The 21,903-nt window shown below is 38.8% G+C and overlaps 4 protein-coding genes and 1 pseudogene across 7 annotated transcripts; 4 read left to right on the top strand and 1 right to left on the bottom strand.

Moving 5' to 3' along the window:
- Positions 1 to 158: 158 nt before the first annotated feature.
- Positions 159 to 3,600, bottom strand: LOC120274014 (proline dehydrogenase 1, mitochondrial-like). The gene is made up of 3 exons (XM_039280760.1): positions 3,409 to 3,600; positions 520 to 1,165; positions 159 to 439 (listed from the first exon to the last, which is right to left on the bottom strand). Exons 1-3 carry the CDS (start codon positions 3,598 to 3,600, stop codon positions 159 to 161), a joined length of 1,119 nt encoding a protein of 372 aa, XP_039136694.1.
- A 4,657-nt stretch (positions 3,601 to 8,257) lies between these two features.
- On the top strand, positions 8,258 to 13,559 carry LOC120275613 (receptor-like protein EIX2). 4 transcript variants are annotated; one of them, XM_039282255.1, is made up of 4 exons: positions 8,258 to 11,723; positions 11,849 to 12,815; positions 12,995 to 13,055; positions 13,230 to 13,559. In XM_039282255.1, the coding sequence occupies exon 1, from the start codon at positions 8,281 to 8,283 to the stop codon at positions 11,158 to 11,160; it is 2,880 nt and encodes a 959-aa protein (XP_039138189.1). In that variant the 5' UTR covers positions 8,258 to 8,280; the 3' UTR covers positions 11,161 to 11,723; positions 11,849 to 12,815; positions 12,995 to 13,055; positions 13,230 to 13,559. The 4 variants fall into 4 exon arrangements, with proteins under 4 accessions (XP_039138189.1, XP_039138183.1, XP_039138196.1 ...); XM_039282249.1 differs by having other exon boundaries at positions 12,958 to 13,055; XM_039282262.1 differs by lacking the exons at positions 12,995 to 13,055; positions 13,230 to 13,559 and having other exon boundaries at positions 8,258 to 11,054; positions 11,154 to 11,723; positions 11,849 to 12,578; positions 12,742 to 12,815.
- On the top strand, positions 13,553 to 14,490 carry LOC120274005 (annotated as a pseudogene).
- A 324-nt stretch (positions 14,491 to 14,814) lies between these two features.
- LOC120273995 lies at positions 14,815 to 15,975 on the top strand. Its single transcript, XM_039280744.1, has one exon. The coding sequence runs from the start codon at positions 14,815 to 14,817 to the stop codon at positions 15,973 to 15,975; it is 1,161 nt and encodes a 386-aa protein (XP_039136678.1).
- A 3,639-nt stretch (positions 15,976 to 19,614) lies between these two features.
- On the top strand, positions 19,615 to 20,748 carry LOC120273975. Its single transcript, XM_039280726.1, has one exon. The coding sequence runs from the start codon at positions 19,615 to 19,617 to the stop codon at positions 20,746 to 20,748; it is 1,134 nt and encodes a 377-aa protein (XP_039136660.1).
- The last annotated feature ends 1,155 nt before the right edge of the window (positions 20,749 to 21,903 follow it).

Genomic DNA, 21,903 nt, shown 5'->3' with positions numbered 1-21,903 from the left:
TATCATAATTACCTATTGCGCATTCATCCACTTCCCAAAACCATTGCCTTTAATCTTCTCTTTATCTCTTTACTGGAAAATCAAAGCAAAAACAGAAAAATAAAGACATAAACCATGAAGAATTTTATTTTTCAATAAATTTCATTTTGAATTGTACCTCATGAGTTGCCTGTCCAAAGTGGAAGCAGAGAGGAAACCTCTGTTCTCCTCAGCCCTGCGGAGAAGGTAAGAGATGACAGTGCTTCAGCCATTCCTTTCAGCTGTGCAAATTGCAGTTTCTGATCCACAGGTCCAAAAGGCAAGTACTTACTCACTAGGTAACCAGCATTACTCAATCCTATTGACAGTGCTTCAGCCATTCCTTTCAGCTGTGCAAATTGCAGTTTCTGATCTCCTTTATCAATCCCCAATTCTTCAGCTTTTGCTGCTGCAAATTTTCCTATATATCACCGATAACATTAACTTAATCGAACTCAGATAGCATGTGTTTTGGTTTTGGTAAAAAGAGATCTTAATTACCTGAGTTAAAATTATGTGTGGCAAGCACAACAGAACCAGACCCACTGACAACCTTTCCAAGCATGAAGGAGGTGCAGTCATTGTAACATGCATGTGTTTTTTCTATACTGCTGTGAATGGGTGAACCTGCACCTAAAGATGAAGCAAGTTCTGTTTCTCTTGTTAAGTAAGCACCTCTGACTAACTTGAAACCTATAGAAATTCGCTCCTTGTCAGCAGCCTCCACTGCAAGCATCAACCTCTCTTTGGCATCCCTTAAGTAGGCCTGAATTGTACCATAAACGATAGGCCGGTCAATGTGGTTGAACCTGAGGATTGCTGAGTATGTTAAGTAGTCAATGGCTGGTTGCACTGAGGTGTACTCTGCATCAATGAGTAGAGGGACGTTGAAGTCACTGCATCTCTGGGAGAGGGTGGTTAGTCTTTCTTTGGCAAGCCGGAGGTCTTGTTCTTCGGTTTCTGATAAAGGTGAAGGAGAGGAAGGGGTGTGGTAGAGAGGGCTGGAAGGTGAAAGGATTGGAAGAGAGTGTGACTTCCATGGGAGGTCTGTTGTTTTCTTCTTCTGCTCCCATCTTAGTAAATCACTCACTCTATCTAGCAATGTTATTGGGCATATTGCTGTAATCTTCACACATGCAAAGCTCACCTGTTACAATATCAGTATTAATCATATGAATGTATAGTTATTACCAAAAAATTTTGAAATTTAGGATTTTATTAACTTGTTTACTTGCTGTCAAGATTGGAAGTATAAATTCACTAATGAAAAAGAGATGCTTAACGGGTACTTTTGGAGACATTTGCTATATATAAGTGATGTATAACTAGTGCTAAATTTGGCTCCACATGCTAGTTCTATGGTTATTAAAAATGGTATTAAAAAGGTTTATTTTACACCAATGGCTGAGATGTGACCAAAGTTCAAATCAATGTTTTCAGAACCGGACCGAAAAGTAAACCGGCAAAACAACCTGGTCATGGATAAATTGGTTGGACCGGATGATCCGGTTTGGTCGAACCAAATGATGTAATATATATATTAAAACAAGTATCAATTATCCAAACCCACATTTATTCCAAGGCTAATTCAAACATGATATGCCAACATGCTACTTAACATAAACATGATGTGCAAAATTATCATCCCACTAATTCACATGTGATATTATAAAAATATATATATAACATGATATATATATATATATATTTAATACATGTTGTTATCATCACATCAATTCATATTAGAATTGCTGAGTGCTTGACAGCTTGTTCCTTTATCGATATCTTTGACATATGGCCACTGGCTTGCAGCGGCATAGTTGAAGGCACCTTTTGGTTAGGCTGCACATGCTAGGCTTACAAGGATGCACTCTCTCCAGCGACTCTGACAGCCATTCCTAGCCTCTCACCTCCATCTCCACCTGCTCCCCCATCCCTCGTATTATAACTCTAGCCATTCTCTCCGTCTATGTACCCAATCTCTAACCCTCTCTGGCCTCCTTTTGTTCCATCTCCAGTCTACATCTCCAACCTCTCCAAACGCATCTCCATTAGTGACATCCACCTTCTATCTAACTTAGACTACTCCCATCTTCTTGACGATAGGCTTGGCGTATATGGAACCGGGGTCAACCCGGTTCCGGTAAAACCGGCCGGTTCGGCGGGTTTTAACAGGTTTGACGGGCCAACACCCAGTCAATGATCTATATAGAACCGGACCGGACTATTGGCCGGTTCCTGGTTCCACCGGTCCGACTGGCTGGTTCGGGTTTCAAAACATTGGTTCAAATGGCATTGGGAGCTTTTTTAATGTTAAAAAGGGGATAACTTTTGGCTTGTGTATCACACTATAAACACCCTTTATTAGTCAAATATATGGATAGGGATGTAGAAGTAGAACATAAACATATATATATATATATGATGTGGCAAGAATATCAACTTCCTTGTTTATGTGTTTAAATGTAGGAAATTAGTGCCATCAAGGGCCAATCACAAATTTCATTCCTTTGAATAATATAAAATTTATTTATAATCTCTTGAAATTTTCAAGTTTGTTTGTGAACTCTCCAACTTCCATAGATACAAATTTCAATGTGGTCCTAAATATTACTTCGACAATATATATAAAAATTCATTTTGATCTCATAGCCTTCAAAACCAACTTTTCTGGCCATCCTATAATATATATATATATATATATTTGAAAAGGTGGATAAGCCACATTCATTAAAAAGAAGAAAGGTAACAAAACAGAGTACAACAGAAGTCCACTAGCTGTGGAACAAAGAAGAAAACAAAAGGGAGGAACAAGGGTTTCCTCCTGACCCAAAAAACAAAGGGGAACTACCCCACACTACCATCCTGAGCTGCCTTGGACGTGGGAGCACCCTTCACCCCCTCAGAGCAAGGCCCAAGGAACTCTAAACTTCACCGGATAGAGGAGATAGAGTCATCTAGCTTCACTCTCAACCCATTAGGAGCTGCAAAGAACCACAATAAAATCAAGTGATCAGTCTTCACCATAATAGCAAGCGGATTCACACATTTATCAGAGAAGATAACATCATTTCTCGTGAGCTAAATAGACCATACAAAAGCTTTAACCACCCCATCCCCAATCACACGGACTGAAGGATTTAGGATAGTACGCCAGGCTCCCCACAGAAAAGATATCGAACTGGGTAGTGTCAGTAACTGGAAAGTCCTACTGAAGTACGCCCACACTTCTAGGGAGAAGCGATAATGTAGGAACAAATGGTCAATAGATTCGGCAGCGGAATGACAAAACACACATGTGTCAGTCGGGAACTTGTTACACAAACTCTTAGCCAGATTTTCCAAGGATAGAATCTTATTCTTCCAAGCTAACTAGTTAAAGGTGTTGACCTTCCTCGGATAAAGGCTTTTCCAGAAGAAGTTAGCAATCAAGCACTGAAGATCCCCATCAATAAGGCGACAGTAGAAAGATTTAACAGAGAAGAACCCATTTGTCGTTAGACTCCAAAGTCTCAAGTCTTTATCGTCCCCAAAAGACCCACTTAGGTTAGTAAGGAACTGAGTTGATTCAGGAGCATCCATGATCGGCGGATGTTCGAATAAAAAAGCATCTATTTCACCGATCCATTCGACGTAGGAGATGCTTGAAAAGCATCCGGCCAAAGATACATAGGCACGCAACCATTGAACCAATGGTCCTTCCAAAACAGTGACTCTCTGCTAAAATTAACTTTAATCGTGACACAGCCTCTAAAAGCCAGAAGGCATTTAGTAACACCCGACCAAAAGAAGGAAACTCTTCCTCTTGGGTGACAAAATAAAACCCATGAAGGCTTATTGTAATTGAATTGTAAAACCTTCGTGCTACCCCAGTTCGAGTCAGTCAGTAATTTCCATCTCTATTTCCCCAGCAAGGCAATATTGAAGGATGATAAATCTAAGATGCCCCAGCGGTCTTGCTCCTTCGGTCGATAGATATTCTTCCACACCACAAGGTGACATCTAGGGTTGTTGATGTCGGGCCAGACCATAAAAAGTCTCTGTGGATCCGGTCAATTTCCTTGATAACCCAATTAGGGAGGCAGTATATGGACATCTAATATGTCAGTACTACTGAAAGCATCGAATTAATCAAAGTGAGCCTTCCTCCAATCAAAAGATAAGAAGATTTCCATGAAGATAGACTCCCTTTAACCTTAGCAATCAAACACTCCCAGTCTTGTTTACAAGGACATCGTCCCGACACCGAAATACCAAGGTAGTTAACATAATGGAGAAAAAGTATTAGCCGCTCTCACGTTAGGAAATTGATTCAAGTTGGTAGAAAATAAACATGTCTTAGCGAAATTAGTTTCCAAACCAAAAAGCCCTTCAAATATCATCAAGATCAGCTTAATAACCCAAAGGTTTTCCATCCCACTAGTAGTCAGAACTAGGAGATCGTCCGCGTAATGTAAGTTGCGTTTACTGCCAAACGCCCCTAACGACACTCCAATTGGGATATGGGAATGAAGCACATTCCTGAACATAGTACACAAGACATTTGTAACCAACACAAAGAGCAGAGGCGTCATAGGGCCACCCTGCTTTAGACCTCGTTGGTATCTAACGTAACCATTAGGGGACCTATTGACAAGAATAGAAGCTTTCAACGTATTGAGAAGAGAGTGGATCCATCCTAGCCATCTGGACCCGAACCCCCTGGCCTTTAGGATATCAAACAGGAAGTCCCAGTCGATCGAATCAAAAGCCTTAGGGAAATCCACTTTGATGAAGTGACCGTCCAACCTTCTTTTATGGATACTGAATAACAGTTCCTTCGTCGTAGCGATATTGTCCAATATACATCTTCTCTTAAGAAAACCCGATTGTGCGTGATCCACTAAAAAGTCCATCACCGTGCTTAGTTGAGAGCCAAGAATCTTGGCGATGATTTTCAAAAAAGAGTCAATCAGGCTTATGGGCCAATTATCTCCTGGGGATGCTGGGCTCAAAACCTTAGAGATAAGGGCAATACATGCCCAATTAATTCATTCTAAATTTACCCTTCCTGAGAAAAAGTCATCACACAACCTCATAACATCTCCTTTGACGATCTCCCAGTAGGTTTTAAATAAAAACAAGGGGAACCCATCTGGTCCGGGCACTTTCTCACTTGCTAATTAAGTTAAAGACCGCCTTTTAACTTCCTCCAAAATGAAAGGATGCCCCAGGTAATAGAAATCAACACCAGCTTTATTCGCCAAAAGCCTACTCAACTCTACCTTAAATCAAAAAGATCGCTTTTGGCCAAAAAGAATCCAAAAACGATTTTCAAAGATTTTGTTGATGTCTCTGGCCTCTTTAAATGAATCATTACCAATCTTGACAGAAGGGATAAAGTTGGAGTTTTTCCTTCTGTTTGCCACCAAGTGAAAATACCTAGTATTTTCATCCCCCCTCCTTAAGCTATTTCTATCGGGAGCAGTGTTTCCAATACACCTCCTCTTGTCTGTGAATCTCCCCTAATCTCTCCAGCAAGCCATGCTCCTGATGAGACTCCATCATACTGAGTGACCTAGTTTCTCTGACGATGTCCAGTAACTCCAAATTATGAAGTAGGGAAAGCTTTCTAAGTTTAATGGAGCCGAAGCACTCCTTGGCCCATATGTGTAGCTAATACCTTAGCCAAGACAACTTTTTAGCCAAGACAAAAACCCTGCAGCCATGAGGATTGATGCCAGCTCACCATTAGGCCACCAAGTTTAAGAAACCATCTACCGTGGTCCAAGTAAGCTAGAATTGAAATGGCCTAGGTGTAGCATAATGCATCTCCACCTCAAGTCTAATAGGAATGTGATCTGAGCCTAAACGACAAAGACAAAGACAATTTTAGATCATCCTAGGAAAATGATCAGCCTACACCCTGTTAATCAAAAAGCGATCCAGCTTTATTCAAGTTAGATTCACATGCTTGTTCATCCAAGTAAACCTTCTCCTAACTGCCTGGTGTTCAATGAGGCTCAAGTCATGAAGGAGTGTGGAAGTATCTCTAATATCAGCTAAGTTCGGTGGCCCTCCCTTCTTGTCTTCCGACGAAAAGATGGCGTTGAAATCTTCACAAATCACCCAAGGAAAATCTAGGAAGGCACATCATCCCCGAATTTCGTCCCAAAAGGCACTCTTTAGATGCCGCACATTCCACCCATAAACCGAGGTACATCTCCAGGAGAAGTTGTCCCATTTGGAGCAGAAGTCAACAGATAAGAAAAACTCACCCCTTGATACTACCGAACCATTAAGCACAACACTATTCTAACCGATAATAATGCCACCAAAAGCCCCAACAGAGGGTAGGAATACAAATTGGTCTAACCGATTTTCTCCTATCTCCCTCCATGTTACCGTCGAAATAACTTCCAATTTAGACTCTTGTAAGCAACAAACATCCGGAAAATGAAGGTTCAAAAAATCCTTGAATAAAAAGCACTTAGTTGGGCTACCCAATCCCCTAACATTCCAAGTAACAATATTCATAGATAACTAGCTAGTTACCGCTGACCTCGGGGGAGGTCTCCGCTTGCTCCACATGGGAGCCAACACACGACAAAGAACGGGTCTTTTCTACTTTACGTATGTAATCAATGAATGCATCCATATGTAAAGCATAATCATCAAACGAAATACCACAAGCATAACAATAGCTAGCAATTTGAGCATTGGACCAATTTGAAATAAAGAGGGGCTTGGAAGACATACCTTTTAAGGGCTCACCATGCAGTACTTTCTTTTTAGTCGATCTTGGGGGCTCCGCTACATACCTAGCCTCCTCGTTCCATTTGAACGATGGCTTTTTCGCTTGCTCTTCAAATGAACGTTTGGACCACACATGCACCATTTTCCTCTTTTGACTACAGCGTGTCTCCACTCTACAGTTCGCAGTAACGTGACCCACACCGACATAGCGGAGATAGATGACCTGATGCCGGCATTCCTCCGTCTTGTGCGTCGATCTGAAGCATCTACCGCATGAATGTTCAATAGGAGATCTAGGACGTTTAGCGCCCATGAGCAGCCGCGCCATTTTCTGCTTCCCATCCTGCACTCCCTTTGGGTTGCGAGTATCCTCCGATGAAGAGCTAAGAGCTTCAGAGTACGTCATGCCTTTCCTTGTTAAGCTACCCTCCGCACTTGCTGATGATCCTTGCAGCTTCTCTGGCTTCTCCGACGAGGTGCCACCGCCCCATAGCTCACTGAGGAGGAGTTAAAATTTCATTTCTCTCATAATTTAAATATCTTCATTTATATAAAAAAAAATCTTGGATAATAACTCAAATGGATTATTGTTATAATATCATTCTTTCAAAGAAAAAAAAAGGAAAATATTATTTTATAAAAAAAGAAAAAAACCAAAATATTTGGACAAATTTTTGAGCTACACCACGTAGACATCCTTGGATTATGCCAAGCTGCCATGTTTGAATTATAATTGTAGTAAACATTTGAATTATGCCATGCCGCCATTTTTTAATTATATTTCTGGTATATATTTGGTTTATGCCAGCCGCCATTTTTGATTATCCAAGGAACATCAATAAGTGAAAGATATTTTTTCTGATCAAAATAGGCTTAGCTTTTAATTACAAAATTATATACTCTGAAATGCAACCCACGAGACTTAATTTTTTTATTTTTGAAGGTTGTTGGGTTTCTCTGATTATATTGTATGACCCACATATAAATTGGAAAGTTTGTCACCACTGATCAAGAGAGCTCTCAATTAAACAATGAAAGTTAACATGTGAACACCATGCATGCACTCACAATGATTATGAAAGAAAATGTTTCCATCCACTAGCATCTCTTGTGTTGCTTTTCTCCATCAAATACAATCCAATCCAATCCAATCCAATCAATTGGGACCCTCCAAACTTTCTTTTAAAAATTTATATATATGGAGTACTATATATCTTTGTACTTTTCGTCGGTTCATCACGGATCCAATCCGTGTAGGTGGAAAACAAGGTTCCATTAATTCCATCTTTTTCTGTGTGCCTCTTCCTGTGTGTGAACATAAAGAACGTTGGTTTAAGTATAATAAATTAATTTCTAAGCTCTTTATCTATCTTTTTAAAAGAAAATTAACTTAAAATTATTATGCTGGACTCACACGCATAGAATTTTCCACATAAAGGCGGACTTAAGGTTGTACATATTTATATTAAGAGATAATGCGAGAGATGGGAACCAGAAAAATTATTACACATATCTTTCAAAAGGCAAATGCTTAGAATGAGAGTGATGAAGAAACATTTTCAATTAGCTCTACTGTTTTGCCTTCTCTGCTTGCAACTTGCTGGCTTTTGCAATTGTGGTGGTGGTTCCATTTGCAGAGAAGTAGAAAGGAAGGCACTTGTTGATTTCAAAAATGGCCTTGAAGATCCCAATGGACGTCTCTCTTCTTGGATTGGCTCGGACTGTTGCTCTTGGACCGGCGTGCATTGCCACAACTACACTGGGCATGTTATAAGGCTTGATCTCCGATACAATGACGGCATTGGGTACTTGGGAGGTGAGATCCGGCCTTCTTTGCTTGTTTTGAATCACTTAAGATATTTGGATCTTAGTGATAACTTATTTAAATATATTAGAATTCCAACTTTCTTGGGTTCACTGGCAAGTCTTCAATATCTTAACCTTTCTCTTAATGGCTTCATTGGGCGTGTCCCACACCAACTTGGTAATCTGTCTCGCTTGCAGTACCTTGATCTTTCATATAATCTTGATATTGTTGGAAGCTTTACTCTTGATATGGTTGGAAGCCATTGGCTCACAAATCTTTCTTCTCTTCAATGTTTGAATTTGACTGGTGTGAATCTTTCCGAGGCAAAAAATGTGCTCAAATCACTGAACACCCTTCCTTTGATATCTGAGATAAACTTTTATGATTGTGAGCTTCACATCCCTCTTTCACTTGGTGTTGAAATTAACTTTACAAATCTTCGATTCCTTGATCTTTCCACCAATGGCATTAACTCTACCATGCCTCTATGGTTGTTCAAGTTGAGTGGCCTTGAGTATCTTAATCTTGCAGGTAATAATTTTCAAGACCTTATCCCTTTTGATATTGGGGAACTTACTTCTCTTAGGGTCCTTGGTCTCGCATATAATGGAGTCCTAAGTGTTGGACTGCCAACTACTTTGGGTAAACTCTGTAACTTGAGCAAACTGTATCTCTCCGGGAATGAATATTTAGCTGGTGATCTAAATAGATTGGGAGAAATTTTTTCTGGTTGCTTGGAAAACAGTTTAGAGGAGTTGTATTGGAGTGAAGCAGCACTCAGTGGGCCATTGCCAAGTTGGTTGGGGAACCTTAAGTCTCTTAAGGCTCTTGACCTTTCTGACAACTCCTTTTATGGCTCACTTCTTCCACTCCGATTACCATCTTTGCAGGCCTTGTATCTTTATTCTAATAATTTCAATGGAACTATTCCAAAATATTTGGGACAATTATTACCAGAGTTGGACACGTTGGAACTTTCTTATAATAATATAGCAGTGAGACCCGATTGGGTTCATCCACCTAAACTAAAACATTTGTATATGAAAGCTTGCAAATTGGGCCCGAGATTTCCATCATGGCTTCAGAATTTGAAAAATTTGTCTTCACTTGAAATGACAAATGCAAGTATTGTTGATACATTGCCACTATGGTTTTGGAACTTCTCTTTGGATATTGAAGCCATCTATCTATCACACAATGAAATCAAAGGCAATCTACCAGAAGTTTCGTCAAAAGTACCCAATCTTCAATTTTTAGATTTAAGTCATAATTATTTGGAAGGACAGTTGCCACAATTTTCATCAAATCTAGTAGATTTTGATCAGGCGCATGGCTTAATCTCAAGGTCCACTTTCACTAATACAAGCATTATAGTGCCAAGATTATCTCAGTTGTATATTTCTTCAAACAAATTAACAGGAAGTATCCCGAGCTCATTATGTGAATTAAATTATTTGCAAGTCCTTGACCTCTCAAAGAATATGATTGAAGGAGTTGTTCCTGATTGCTGGAACCATTCTTTGATGGTAATGGATTTGTCTTATAACAATCTACATGGAATAATTCCCGCATCTATCTTCTCCACAATTTTGTTAGTTTTGCATTTGAGCAATAATGAATTTTTTGGAGAGCTCCCATTATCCTTTAAAAATTGTACATCATTGAAAACTTTGGATCTTGAAAATAATAAAATTAGTGGAAGTATACCAGCATGGCTTGGAGAAAAGTTGCAGGCGCTAGAGACACTTGAGCTTCGATATAATATGCTTACTGGAACTATTCCTCCACAATTGGGAAACCTCACACATCTTCATCTTATTGATGTTTCAAATAACCATCTATCAGGTGCCATACCACATAGTTTTGGCAACTTCAGTGCCATGAAAACTAATCTTGAAAGTGGTTGGTCAAACATATATAATTATGTGAACAATATTGACATAAATATGAAAGGAAGAGAATTTGAGTTGGAAGGGAGAATACCATCATTATTTATTTGCATTGACCTCTCAAATAATATGTTATCAGGAGAGATACCAGAAGAATTAGCGCACCTTTCATTTCTGCAGAGCTTGAATTTATCCAGAAATCATTTATCAGGACAACTTTCAGAAAAAATTGGAGAGCTCAGGTGGTTGGAAGTTCTTGATTTATCAGTGAATAATCTTTCAGGTGTTATTCCTCCAACAATGACCAACTTAACTTCATTGAATCATCTGAATTTATCGTACAACAATTTCTATGGTGAAATTCCATACGGTGGTCAATTTCAAGTACTTCTAGATCCATCTATTTATTTTGGCAACCGAGGCCTATGTGGTGTTCCATTAAATACAAAGTGTGAGATTGAAGCACCAGCGCAACCACCCGGGTTGCCAAACAATGAAGATGACAACAACTTGGAGGCCATATGGTTTTATTTGAGCATGTCTTTGGGATTCATATTTGGGTTTTGGGCAATTTCTGGTGCATTGATACTGAAAAAGAGCTGGAGGTATGCTTATTTTCGATTTGTAGATCTTATTTATGACAAGATCTATGTTCTTGTTGCTGTAAATCTAAAAAAAATGAAGAGAAAATGTGGTCTTGCCAGTGAATAGTGCTACCTTGTCTTCTTGGAGGCCAAAATAAAGGATTACAATCCATATATGTGGAACACGAGCAGTAATTGGGGGTACGATCTTATTTAGAGTTTTACATTTTACTGCCTACTTGTATTAATTATATGCATAAACTGTCATGAAAAATCTTTTGAGAATGTAATTTTAATTTGTTATGAAATTTTATCTGGTGTATACATTTACTCTCTTATGGTAACGTTATTATTGTCTTTAGTTTTAATAAAGGATATTATATGTAAGTTGAGCATATCAATGTGCTTGATCTTCCTGTGTTAGTGGAAGTTCTCAGTGAGTATATACTTGACAAAGCTTCTCAAAAGACAAAACAGAAGTGATCCTGGTTCTTCAATTCTTCTACTAGTTTCTATGTTTTCTGGAAGTTCACTACAATTTTTCTCAAATAGCTCATCATCAAAACTACTAGAGATGTGTCCCATGTGGTTCTATAAGTTACCTTTTCTAAAAGAATGGCAATTTGAGCGAGCTAGCAGTTTCCTGCAATATATATGATCTTCATGCCAACAATGTAATTCAGTACAAAGGTATGTGTCTATATATCTTCTGTTTAATTAATTTTTATTATTAATGTTATTGATCATTCTGCCATCTGATTAATTATTGTGTTCCTTTACATGGCCAAGTTATAATAATTCTCTTTCTCATGCAGTGCTGCCATACATTTCGGTTAATGGCGTACTGAAAGAGAACAACCATATATCAACCATGATTTTACAAGGGAGATACATCTATCTATATATCTATTGTTCTGCCTCTTAATTAACATGCATCAAAGCATGCACAGAACCCCATATATTTACATGAATGTAGCAATTACAAAAAGGATCCTTCGTTTGAATGCATTTGGGTTGAGGATAATGAACCTAAACACAAAGCTTGCCTCCATTGTTGTTGTGGCATTTTCACACTTCTCTGGGGAATGAAGCACTCCACTAATTGTCCAAGTGGTATAAGAAGTTTGTTAATTAGGACGTGCTTTTTTATTATCTGTGCCTTAAATGTTTACTACGATAATTTTTTGACAAGATGATTGATTGATGGTTAACAAGCAAGATTTGTGCATTTTGATTTCATCCTGTTTTTTTTTTTTAAAAGGAAATCAGCCCACTGTGCTCTGGTCCACCACCACCGGTGAGCTCCTCGGCATGTTGGCCAAAATGTAAATAATTTTTAGGACCAAAGCTCTTCTGCAGAAATAAATCCCAATAACTTTGGTAAAATTTGGTAATATTTGACTGACAGTGTACACACTAAAATTTTTGGTTTTCTTTTATGAGATGCTGAGATTGAGTTGAGTGAGTGAGTGAGAAAATGGTGAAGCTGCAGGTCTACACCGATCTGGTGTCGCAGCCATCATGAGCAATCTTAATTTTTTGCAAGTAATTCTCAATCTGTAACAATATTATAGTCTCAATTTCCTCTTTCTTTGTCTTCTTTGTCAATTTTCTGTTGATAATTCTGGGAAAAAAAATATATTTCTCATATTTGTTTGTTTGTGCTCATATCTGCTTATTTTTCTTCAAATATATATTCTCTTTTTAGGGTGAATAGGATTGATTTTGAGGAGGTGAGCGTAGATCTCTCCAAGGGCGATCATTGAAATGCCCAATTCCAAGGTATTTGCTTGTAAATCCTTCTTTGATTTGTAGTTCATGATAAATTTCATTTCAATCTGCATATTTGTTGCTGAAGTTTTGAAGTCTGTCAATTGGATTATTATCCTCTAGAAAAATCATTTTTTTTCTTATTTTATTTCAGTAAAATGTAGATTGCTGTTTGTGCACTGCTTTTGCAGAAATAAATCCAATGAGACCAGTTCCAGCAATTGTTGATGAAAGGTTTAATCTGTTTGAGAGGTAATCCATATTTTCTTCATTTGAATTCACGTTTTTTTGTGCATTTTATTGACAATTGAAGCTTATACAATCATTGATTTCAAAGTCATTGAACATTATAATTGAATTTTAAAATTTTGTTTTCTCCATATTCTTTTGTTCCTATTCTGACTTTATCATTATACATATATATAGGTGTGGCTTTATGTATGAAAATTGCTCGAGTTTTCCAGTAAAACAAGCAAGAAACAAAGATGGTGAATGCCTTTGATTAACCTGCAAATTGGAGTGCACAGCTAAAGAGAGACATCTATTGGAGTATTCTTGTTGGTTCACTTAGTACAAAGGATGATCTTTTTTTTTTCAATATGATCTATGTAAAACAACTAATTACTTACAATCTGTGCATGTATTTCTTTTCCTTGTGTGCGGCTTCATGATAAATATCATGTTTTACTTTTTTAAATATTATGGCAGTCTCTGATGTCTTTAAGCGCTTATAAGATTCTCTATATTGATTTGCAGCCTCTCTTATTGTGAACAGCATAACAGGACCAGCACTTGGCCTTCCATTGAATCCAAAAGCAGCGAAGGAAGCTGAGAAAAATTCTGGCGTCATCTCTTGCAAAAATTTGAGACAATTTGGCTCAAAGGAAATGCAAAAATTTTTTTGCTAGGTAGTTTTTCAGCCATCTATTGCAGATCTCAGTCTTGTTTGTGAGATAATGCAACTGGAGGTTAGTTTACTTAACACGATGACTTCAAGCATTCACTTATTGTTTAGACCTTATGACATAATTTGATTTTCATTCCTTAATGCTAAACTGAAAAAGGAGGATTTGGATTGCATTTTAGTTGTAGATTGCTTATGAATTTTATCACTTTATCAATATGATCAACCAGACTAGTCGAACCTCTCAGTGTTAGATGACATTTTCTCCTGCTTCACTTGTCAAAAGCTATCATGTCCTTGATCAAATCAAGTTGATCTTATGCAATCTATTTTTGTGTCAGTGTTACATTTTTAGAGAGTTGCATACATCTTTCTGTGATGCCTGTAATATTTGACAAGGGCTCTTATTCTGTTTGATAAATTTGTTTTGTTTTCTTCCAATTTTTGGCCCAGATTTTGGATGAGAAAGATCATGAAAGAATATTAGGCCCCCATGGAAAGATTCTGGAATGGGTTGGAAATGTGAAAGACGCAACAAGTCATTATTTTGAAGAAGTACATGCATTCCTTTATAGACTTAAAGCGAAGTTGCAAAGGCAAAGGTCATCAATGAGTGATAAGATTATTACATCCTTCACAGAAGGCAAGCTTCCATCAAAGCTTTAACATTTTTCTGTCACATTATTTTCCTGCAAAGTAATATTAGCTACGTACGGTATGGTTCTGTTGTAACAAAAAAGACAAATAAAGAAGTTTAAATTTTTGAAGATGAATGCCACCAACAAGCACATAACTGACCAGTTCAAAAGATACTTTACTCCAAAACACGCCCTTATGTCTATACATATGGTTTGGGATTAAATAGAAACCAAGAGCAATAGCGTTTTGGAGGTGGAAAAAAGCAAAGGAATTGAATCCAACGCAGGGGAAGATGTTCAAAATTTTTAGTATCAGCACTAGGAGTAGCCATAGGTGCATCAGTTCACAGTAAACCTTAAATAATTTTTAATTCGTGGGGAATGAAAGGAGGAGTTGGTCCAACCGAGATCCTCTGATTCTTGCCATCCTTGTTCCCTGAGCCATCCCTGTTCTTTTTCCCCTCTTGCCATGGCAAGCGGGGGGCCACCTTCCACCCCCTCCCCGTCCTCATGGGCGGAGATTGCGGCTGCAATTAAAAACCGTCCTTCCAATCCTTCCCCACTTGTTGAGGGTCCAGTGCTGCGCAAGCTAAAGGCTTCTACGTCTGAGTTCATTCATTTTGACAGTGACTCTGTGGCCCGTGCTCATCTCCGATTCCAACACTCGCTGATTGGAAAGTTCTTTGGAAAACCCCCCATCTTCGAACAAATCAAGACTGTTCTTCTCACCAGATGGCAGGAGTTTGGCGAAATATCCATCTCCGATCTTCCTAACGGATATCTTTTGTTCCGATGTGAATCTCATGAAGTTTCTCAGAAGCTCCTGTTTGAGGGTCCCTGGGGAGTGAATGGTGTTGTCCTTCAACTTGCTCCATGGAAACCCTTTTTTGAACCCGCCTTTGCCAAGCTATCTTCTGATGTAGTTTGGGTGCAGCTGCACAACCTTCCCGTTGAGTTCTGGGATGGGGAGTCTCTGGAATTCATTGCTAGCTCTCTGGGAACTTTATTAAAGATTGACGAATTTACTTGCTCTTTGTCCAGGTCTAAGTATGCTAGAATATGTGTAGAGATCGATCTGAATAAACCCCTGAAGCAAGGGTTTTGGGTTGGGGATGATGCTCATAGAGTGTTTGTTGTGGTTCTTTATGAGAAGTTGCCCACCTTTTGTTATCACTGTGGCCTGGTGGGGCATGGGTCGAACCAGTGCAACCGCCGGAGTTCAATGGAACAAAGCCGCTCCTCGCCACCCCCTTACCGGGTTCACAGTGAACCGAAAGGGAAGGAGGCGATGGTGGATTTGGATCCTATGAACGATGGCTCGGAGGCAAGGACCGACCAGATGACCCCTGAAGGTACGAACTATAACAATGAGCTCGAAGAGACGCCCTTTGGTCCTTGGATGATTGTTTCCCGCGGGCGAGGACGTGGGGAGGCCGCGGTGGTGCCAGAGGTGGTGCTGGGTTCTTCGAGATCACGTGCAGGGCGCATGCGAAGCCCCTCGCGCCTCCAACGGTACACTCGAAGCGTCCCCTCGCTCTGGGTACAACCACTCGACACGTGGCAGCTTCTCCTCTCGAGGCAGGGGAGGTCACCTTGGAAGTCTCTTGCGTGCATCGGGCCCCACCCCTGATCAGGTGGCAGGTATTAATGGAGTTGACACCTTTTTGCCTTCTCAAGACATGGGAACCATAATGGGTGGAGAATCCCACGTCCCGAGGGACAACGGGCCACCCAATATGTCTGACCCGGGTGCTAGTTCCAAGCCTTTTGTGAGTTCCAATGCCAAGCTGACCCACCTGCAGGATCCCGTTGGCACACCGCCCACGCTTAGGACATCTGAAGAGACATCTGCTGATCCTATTGCTGGATCTCTTATCTCTTCACATGCCATGGTAGTGGAACAGGTCTCTGATGCTCTAAACCCACCCTCTTTGTCATTGAACTCTGATCTTCCCATGAGTAATTCTGATGGAGAGGAATCGGAGGGTGAGGATGAAGATAGTGAGATGTCTGATTACGAAGGACCGGAAGAACCAGATGATTGTATGACATTGGATCAATTTCAGTCAGGACTTCGCAAGGAAACCCTTGTTCGTAGGGTACCTCAGCATCCGGAATCCATCCATACGAAAGGTCGGATGGATCAGGGGGTTGAGACTGCTCAGGGTTTGGGTGCTTCCCATTAAGAGGACTTTGTCCTTGTTCTTCTCTCAGTTTCTTCATGTTCTTAGTTCCTGTTGTTTTTTGGTGATCTCTTTTTATCCAATTTGTTTACATGTTTTTCACTAATATTACTAATATTGTCTGTTGGAATTGCAGAGGCATCTCTAGTCGGGATACCTTCACTCGTATTAAATTTTTGATGAAGAAATTCAAGCCTCTCATCTTCTGTCTAGTGGAAACCAGAGTCGATAACGGTCGGCTCGATAAAGTTCTGCTCAAAAAAATTGGCAAGTGTTGGGCCCTGGGCCGCCATTGTTGCAGTAAGGTTACTCGCGGAATCATTGTGGCTTGGCAGAGGCATATTGGCAAAAGTCACTCCTATTGTCCGATCCGAGTTTGTTTTTACACTTAGTAATCACTAACTGCAGGAACGAGTCCTGGATTATCTCTACTATTTACAACTCCACGCCGCATACGAGAATGCATCACTGCTTGGTTTGAGCTCTCCTGTCTTGCTTCTATTACTATCCCCTGGATTCTCATTGGTGACTTTAATGCAGTTGCTTCTCCTTCTGAGTACCGGGGAGGATCTCCTATCTATTATCGTCGCAAGGCCCGAGTTTTTCTCGAATTTATAGCTATTAATAATCTTATGGAGGTTAACTTTGCAGGTTCTAATTATACTTGGTGCAACAATCAATCGGGCAATGCAAGGAAATGGGCCCGGCTTGATCGATGTTTGATTAACCCCTTAAGTATTGATTCTTTTGGCTCTTATATTATTAAACACCTTCCTAGGCTTTTTTCTGACCATGCCCCTCTTCTTCTTACTCTTACCCCTCGTGTGCCCCTCAAAAAGAAAATTTTTAGATTTGATAATTTTTGGCTTGAATACCTTGAATGTCATGATGTAGTTCGGGAAGCATGGTCTTTCATACCTCATTCTAATCCATTGCATGCTTTCACTCATCTACTATCTCGTGCTCGGACTAATCTTATTACTTGGAAGAACAGGGGTCTGAATTCTTTAGAGGCCAGTATCAATAAATTGGAATTGGAAATTCTAGAAGCTGAGGCGTTAGAAGGTTTAAATGGTAACTCAACTACTGTTGACAATGCTCTTTTTCCTCTTTATAATCGTCTTACTGCTTTGCACCGGCAAAATTCCACTAAGTGGGCTCAACGTGCCAGACAGTTGTGGGTTCTTCAGGGTGACATGAATACTAATTTTTTTCATAATTCTATTCGTTGTCGCAATCATGTTAACTCTATTCCTCTTATTACTAATGTTGCTGGAGTTGTTGTTACTGATCAGAAAGGCATAGAGAAAGAGTTCTGTGACTTTTATAAGAACCTTTGGGCCGATCCCTCGGACAGCTCGGTCATGGATATTTCTCAGGCACTTCCCTCTGATCTTCCCTCGATCTCGGTTGCCGAAGGAGTGGTTCTCACAAAGGAGGTTACCAAACTTGAGGTATATCAGGCTCTTAAATCCCTCCCTTCCGGTAAGAGTCCTGGACCTGACGGCTTCAATTCTGAATTTTATTGTTTTTTCTGGAATGATGTTGGAGATTCTCTCTTTAATGCTATATCCTTTTTCTTTAACAATTCTATCATCCCTAATTCTTGGGGCCGTACTTACATCACTCTCATTCCTAAAAAAACTAATCCTAAAACTGTTTCTGATTATCGTCCCATTTCGCTTTGCAATGTTTGCTACAAAATTATTTCAAAAATTTTAGCGAATCGGCTCAAAACTGTTCTGCCTCGGTTGATTGGTAGAGAACATTGTGGCTTTCTTGCTAATAGGAATCCTTTCGATAATATTGTTGCTCTTCAAGAAGTTGTGCATTCGATGGATCGAGAGATTGCATACCTCCCTAGGATGTTAGTGAAACTGGATATAGAAAAGGCATATGATACAATGAGTTGGAATGCAATTCTTGCCACTCTTTATCGGATGAATTTTCCTAGCATTTGGATTACTTGGGTTGAAACATGCTTAAGGTCTGCCTCCTTTTCATTGTTAATTAACAAGCAACCTACTGAGTGGTTTAATTCATCCAGAGGCCTTCGACAGGGCGACCCTCTCTCCTCTTATTTATTTATTCTTGTTGCGCAAAATTTAACTGCTATTCTTAACTTTGCTATGCAACAGAACATGATTCCTGGATTCAATTCCTCCCTCAGTAGAAATTTTAATCATCTTATGTATGCGGACGATTTAATTCTTATTACTTTAGCTTCTAGGAAGGCTGCCCGTAACATCAATTTATGTCTGTCTATATATGGTAAGCTCACAGGTCAACGTGTCAATAAATCTAAGTCGGATATTTTCTTTCCTTCTAGATTTAACCCTAGACTCAAAAAGAGCATCTGTTCTATTCTTGGGTATAAAATCGGCAGTTTTCCTTTTCTGTATCTTGGGATGGTGATCTCTCCCAAGAGATTATTGCTTTCTAACTTTTCCAAGATGATTGCTAAAACTGAAAATATTCTTTCTTCTTGGAATCACTCCAAAATCTCAATGGCTAGTAAAGCAATCCTTATCAATTCTGTCTTGTTGTCCACCCCTGTGTACTATTTGTCTGTGTACCCAGTTCCTGATACAATCCTTGATGGAATCACTAAGGTTGCTAGATCTTTCTTCTGGTCAAAGAGTGGCAATCGAAAAGGCATGAACTCGGTTAGTTGGACAGATATTACACTTAAACGCACTGAGGGGGGTCTCTCGATCCGGAATTTGCGTGCATCTAAAATCTCTTTAATGGCTAAAAATGTTATTAGTTATCTTAATCATCATGATGCCATATGGGTGGACATTTTATATCATAAGTATGGGCAAGTGAACTTTCTGGACTGACTACTATTCCTGCGAACTGTTCTTGGTTTTTTAGAGGTCTTTGGCATAATGCTGATATCATTAAACCTCAACTTTGGCTTCATCATTTTTTTATCCTCGCCGCTACTAATATAATGTTTGATTCTTGGTACTTTGAAATTCCTTTAGCTTTTTAAGCCTCACCTATCTCAATATGCATGTGGATTATGACCATTTGAATATGTCTCGATTTGATTCTCGGATGATGGTTGGAATATCCCTTTGATGAGCTCCATCTTTGGGGAATTCTTGAACTTTGATTATCTGCATTTCAACCGAGTGTGCAATGGTGCTAATAACAAATGGGTCTGGTTCCCCAAGTCCAAAAATCACAAGCTGACCTCTATGGTTTACACCCATTTCAACAATTCGGTTGGTAACCATGATACTTGGAATGGTTGGGGCAACCTTTGGCGCTTGTTTGTTGCTCCCAGGCCTAAACACTTCATTTGGTTACTATTACATAATGGTATTAAAACATATGAGTATCTTTACAGGTTGAATCTGGGTGCTCAAACCTTTTGCAAATTCTGTAATCTTGACTTTGAAAATGCTGAGCACCTATTCAACTCTTGTCCCAAAACACAGATTGTTTGGCAACAGGTTAGTAATGCTATTGGTAAGCAAATTGTCTTTCATGAAGGGTTCTCAACTGGTAATTGGCTGTCTCCGGACCATCCTGAATATGACTTGAATGTTCAGTCCATAATTGGGGTGACTTCTTGGCTCATTTGGAAGACTCGATGTAACCTTATATTTCGTCAAGAATCTCCTGACTTTCAATCCATTCCTATCAGGGCAATTAATCATGTCAGGGAGTTCTCTCAATCTTCAAATTTTAATTCCAGCAAGCAACTCATACTTAGTAATTTTTCCATCAATGATGGGCCTTATCTTTTTGTGGCTTCTACGAGTCATAGAGAGGCTAATACTCATGGTGCTGGTTTTCATCTTACTAATGGTTACTCTCAGTTTGTGTGTGCAGGGTACTGTAATAATTTTGCAGAATCAACCCTTGAAGCTAAATCCTTAGCCCTTTTGATTGCACTTGGCAGCCTCCATGCGTCTGATCTCCAAGTTAAAACGATCTTCATTGCTTGCTCTGAGCTCTTCAACATCATTAAACATGGTTGTGATCCTCAAGCTTGGCGATTGAACCCGTTAATTCTCAGCATCAACGATTATCTTTCCAGCTTTGATCTCCCACGAGTGTGCATTATTCCGAAGGCCTGGATGAATGTTGCCAATAATCTGGCGATCCATGGAGTTAACTCCCATGCTCTCACTCTTTTCCATCAGGGTAAGGATCTACCGCGCTGGCTCATGAAGCAAGTCCTCAAGTCCGGCATTAGTTTGTAATCTTTATTTTGTTTTATTGTGTGTTTGTTTTATTGTTTTGTTTGTGTTGTTTTTTCTGTTTTCTTTTGGCTTGGGTCTGTATCTTTTAAAACTCTTGTGTAATTTCTGTTTGTTATCAATAAAATAGCTCTTAGAGCTCCTTCCCTATAAAAATTTTAATTCGTGAATACATGGCTTGAAAAAAAAAAAAAGAGTTTCAAATAAAAAAAATATTTTTTAAATATATCACCTAGACTATTAAAATTTTTTTAATTAACTAATTGTACTATTTACCACTTTCACTATAAAAAAGATAGTAATTCTTTTCTCTTTTGAGTTTGTAGTTGAGTGATTAAATCTGTCACAATGGTTGAGATTAATGGTTTGTCCACATTATTAAAAAAAAAACTTATTTTACCATTTATTAATGGATTATCAAATGGTCTAAAATAAATATGTCATATATATATATATATATATATATATATATATATATATATATATATATATATTTCATTTTCAGTTATAACTATTTATTAAACAAATATATATTTTAAAAATATTTTTAATATGTGTAACTATTTTATTTAGACTTTAAAAATACTCAAAGAAAAAAAAAATCCAATTTTCACAATAGAAAGACAATAATTCTTTTTATTAACCGAGAGGGATGAACAAATATTAGTTGAAATGAACAATTTGTTTGCCTCAAAAAAAAGAAAAAAAAAATAGCGCAAAGCATTTATGTGAGGAGAATAAAAAAATATTTTATAAATTAATTAAATGCAATAACTACACTTAAATGTAGGCGTTCTTAAACATAAAAAATATAAAATCTCATTTGTGCTATTTCATTCATATTCCAAAGTGTTCACTTGTAAAGGTTTTCATATCTCAAATTATGTCTCTAAAATTAATTTATAAATATAATTTTATCAATCTATTTCTTTTTTTTTTAAGAAGTGGGTATACCACATGCATTAATAAAAAAGGAAATATTGAAATACAATGAACAAAAGTCAGTCCACTAGACGTAGAACAAAAACAGAAAAAAAAACGAGGAGGAACAACGGGTCTCCTCCAGAACCCAAAACAAACACCACCAGGCCTACACCTCTCTAATGTCCTAAGTCGCCTCAAGAGAAGGGGCGCCATCCATCCCCTTAGAGCGAAGTC

The sequence above is a fragment of the Dioscorea cayenensis genome, chromosome 2 (assembly GCF_009730915.1).
Source record: "Dioscorea cayenensis subsp. rotundata cultivar TDr96_F1 chromosome 2, TDr96_F1_v2_PseudoChromosome.rev07_lg8_w22 25.fasta, whole genome shotgun sequence".
NCBI classification, from domain to species: Eukaryota; Viridiplantae; Streptophyta; class Magnoliopsida; order Dioscoreales; family Dioscoreaceae; genus Dioscorea; species Dioscorea cayenensis.
The sequence above is the reverse complement of the archived record's forward strand: the minus strand, read 5'-3'. Positions and strand labels throughout refer to the sequence as shown.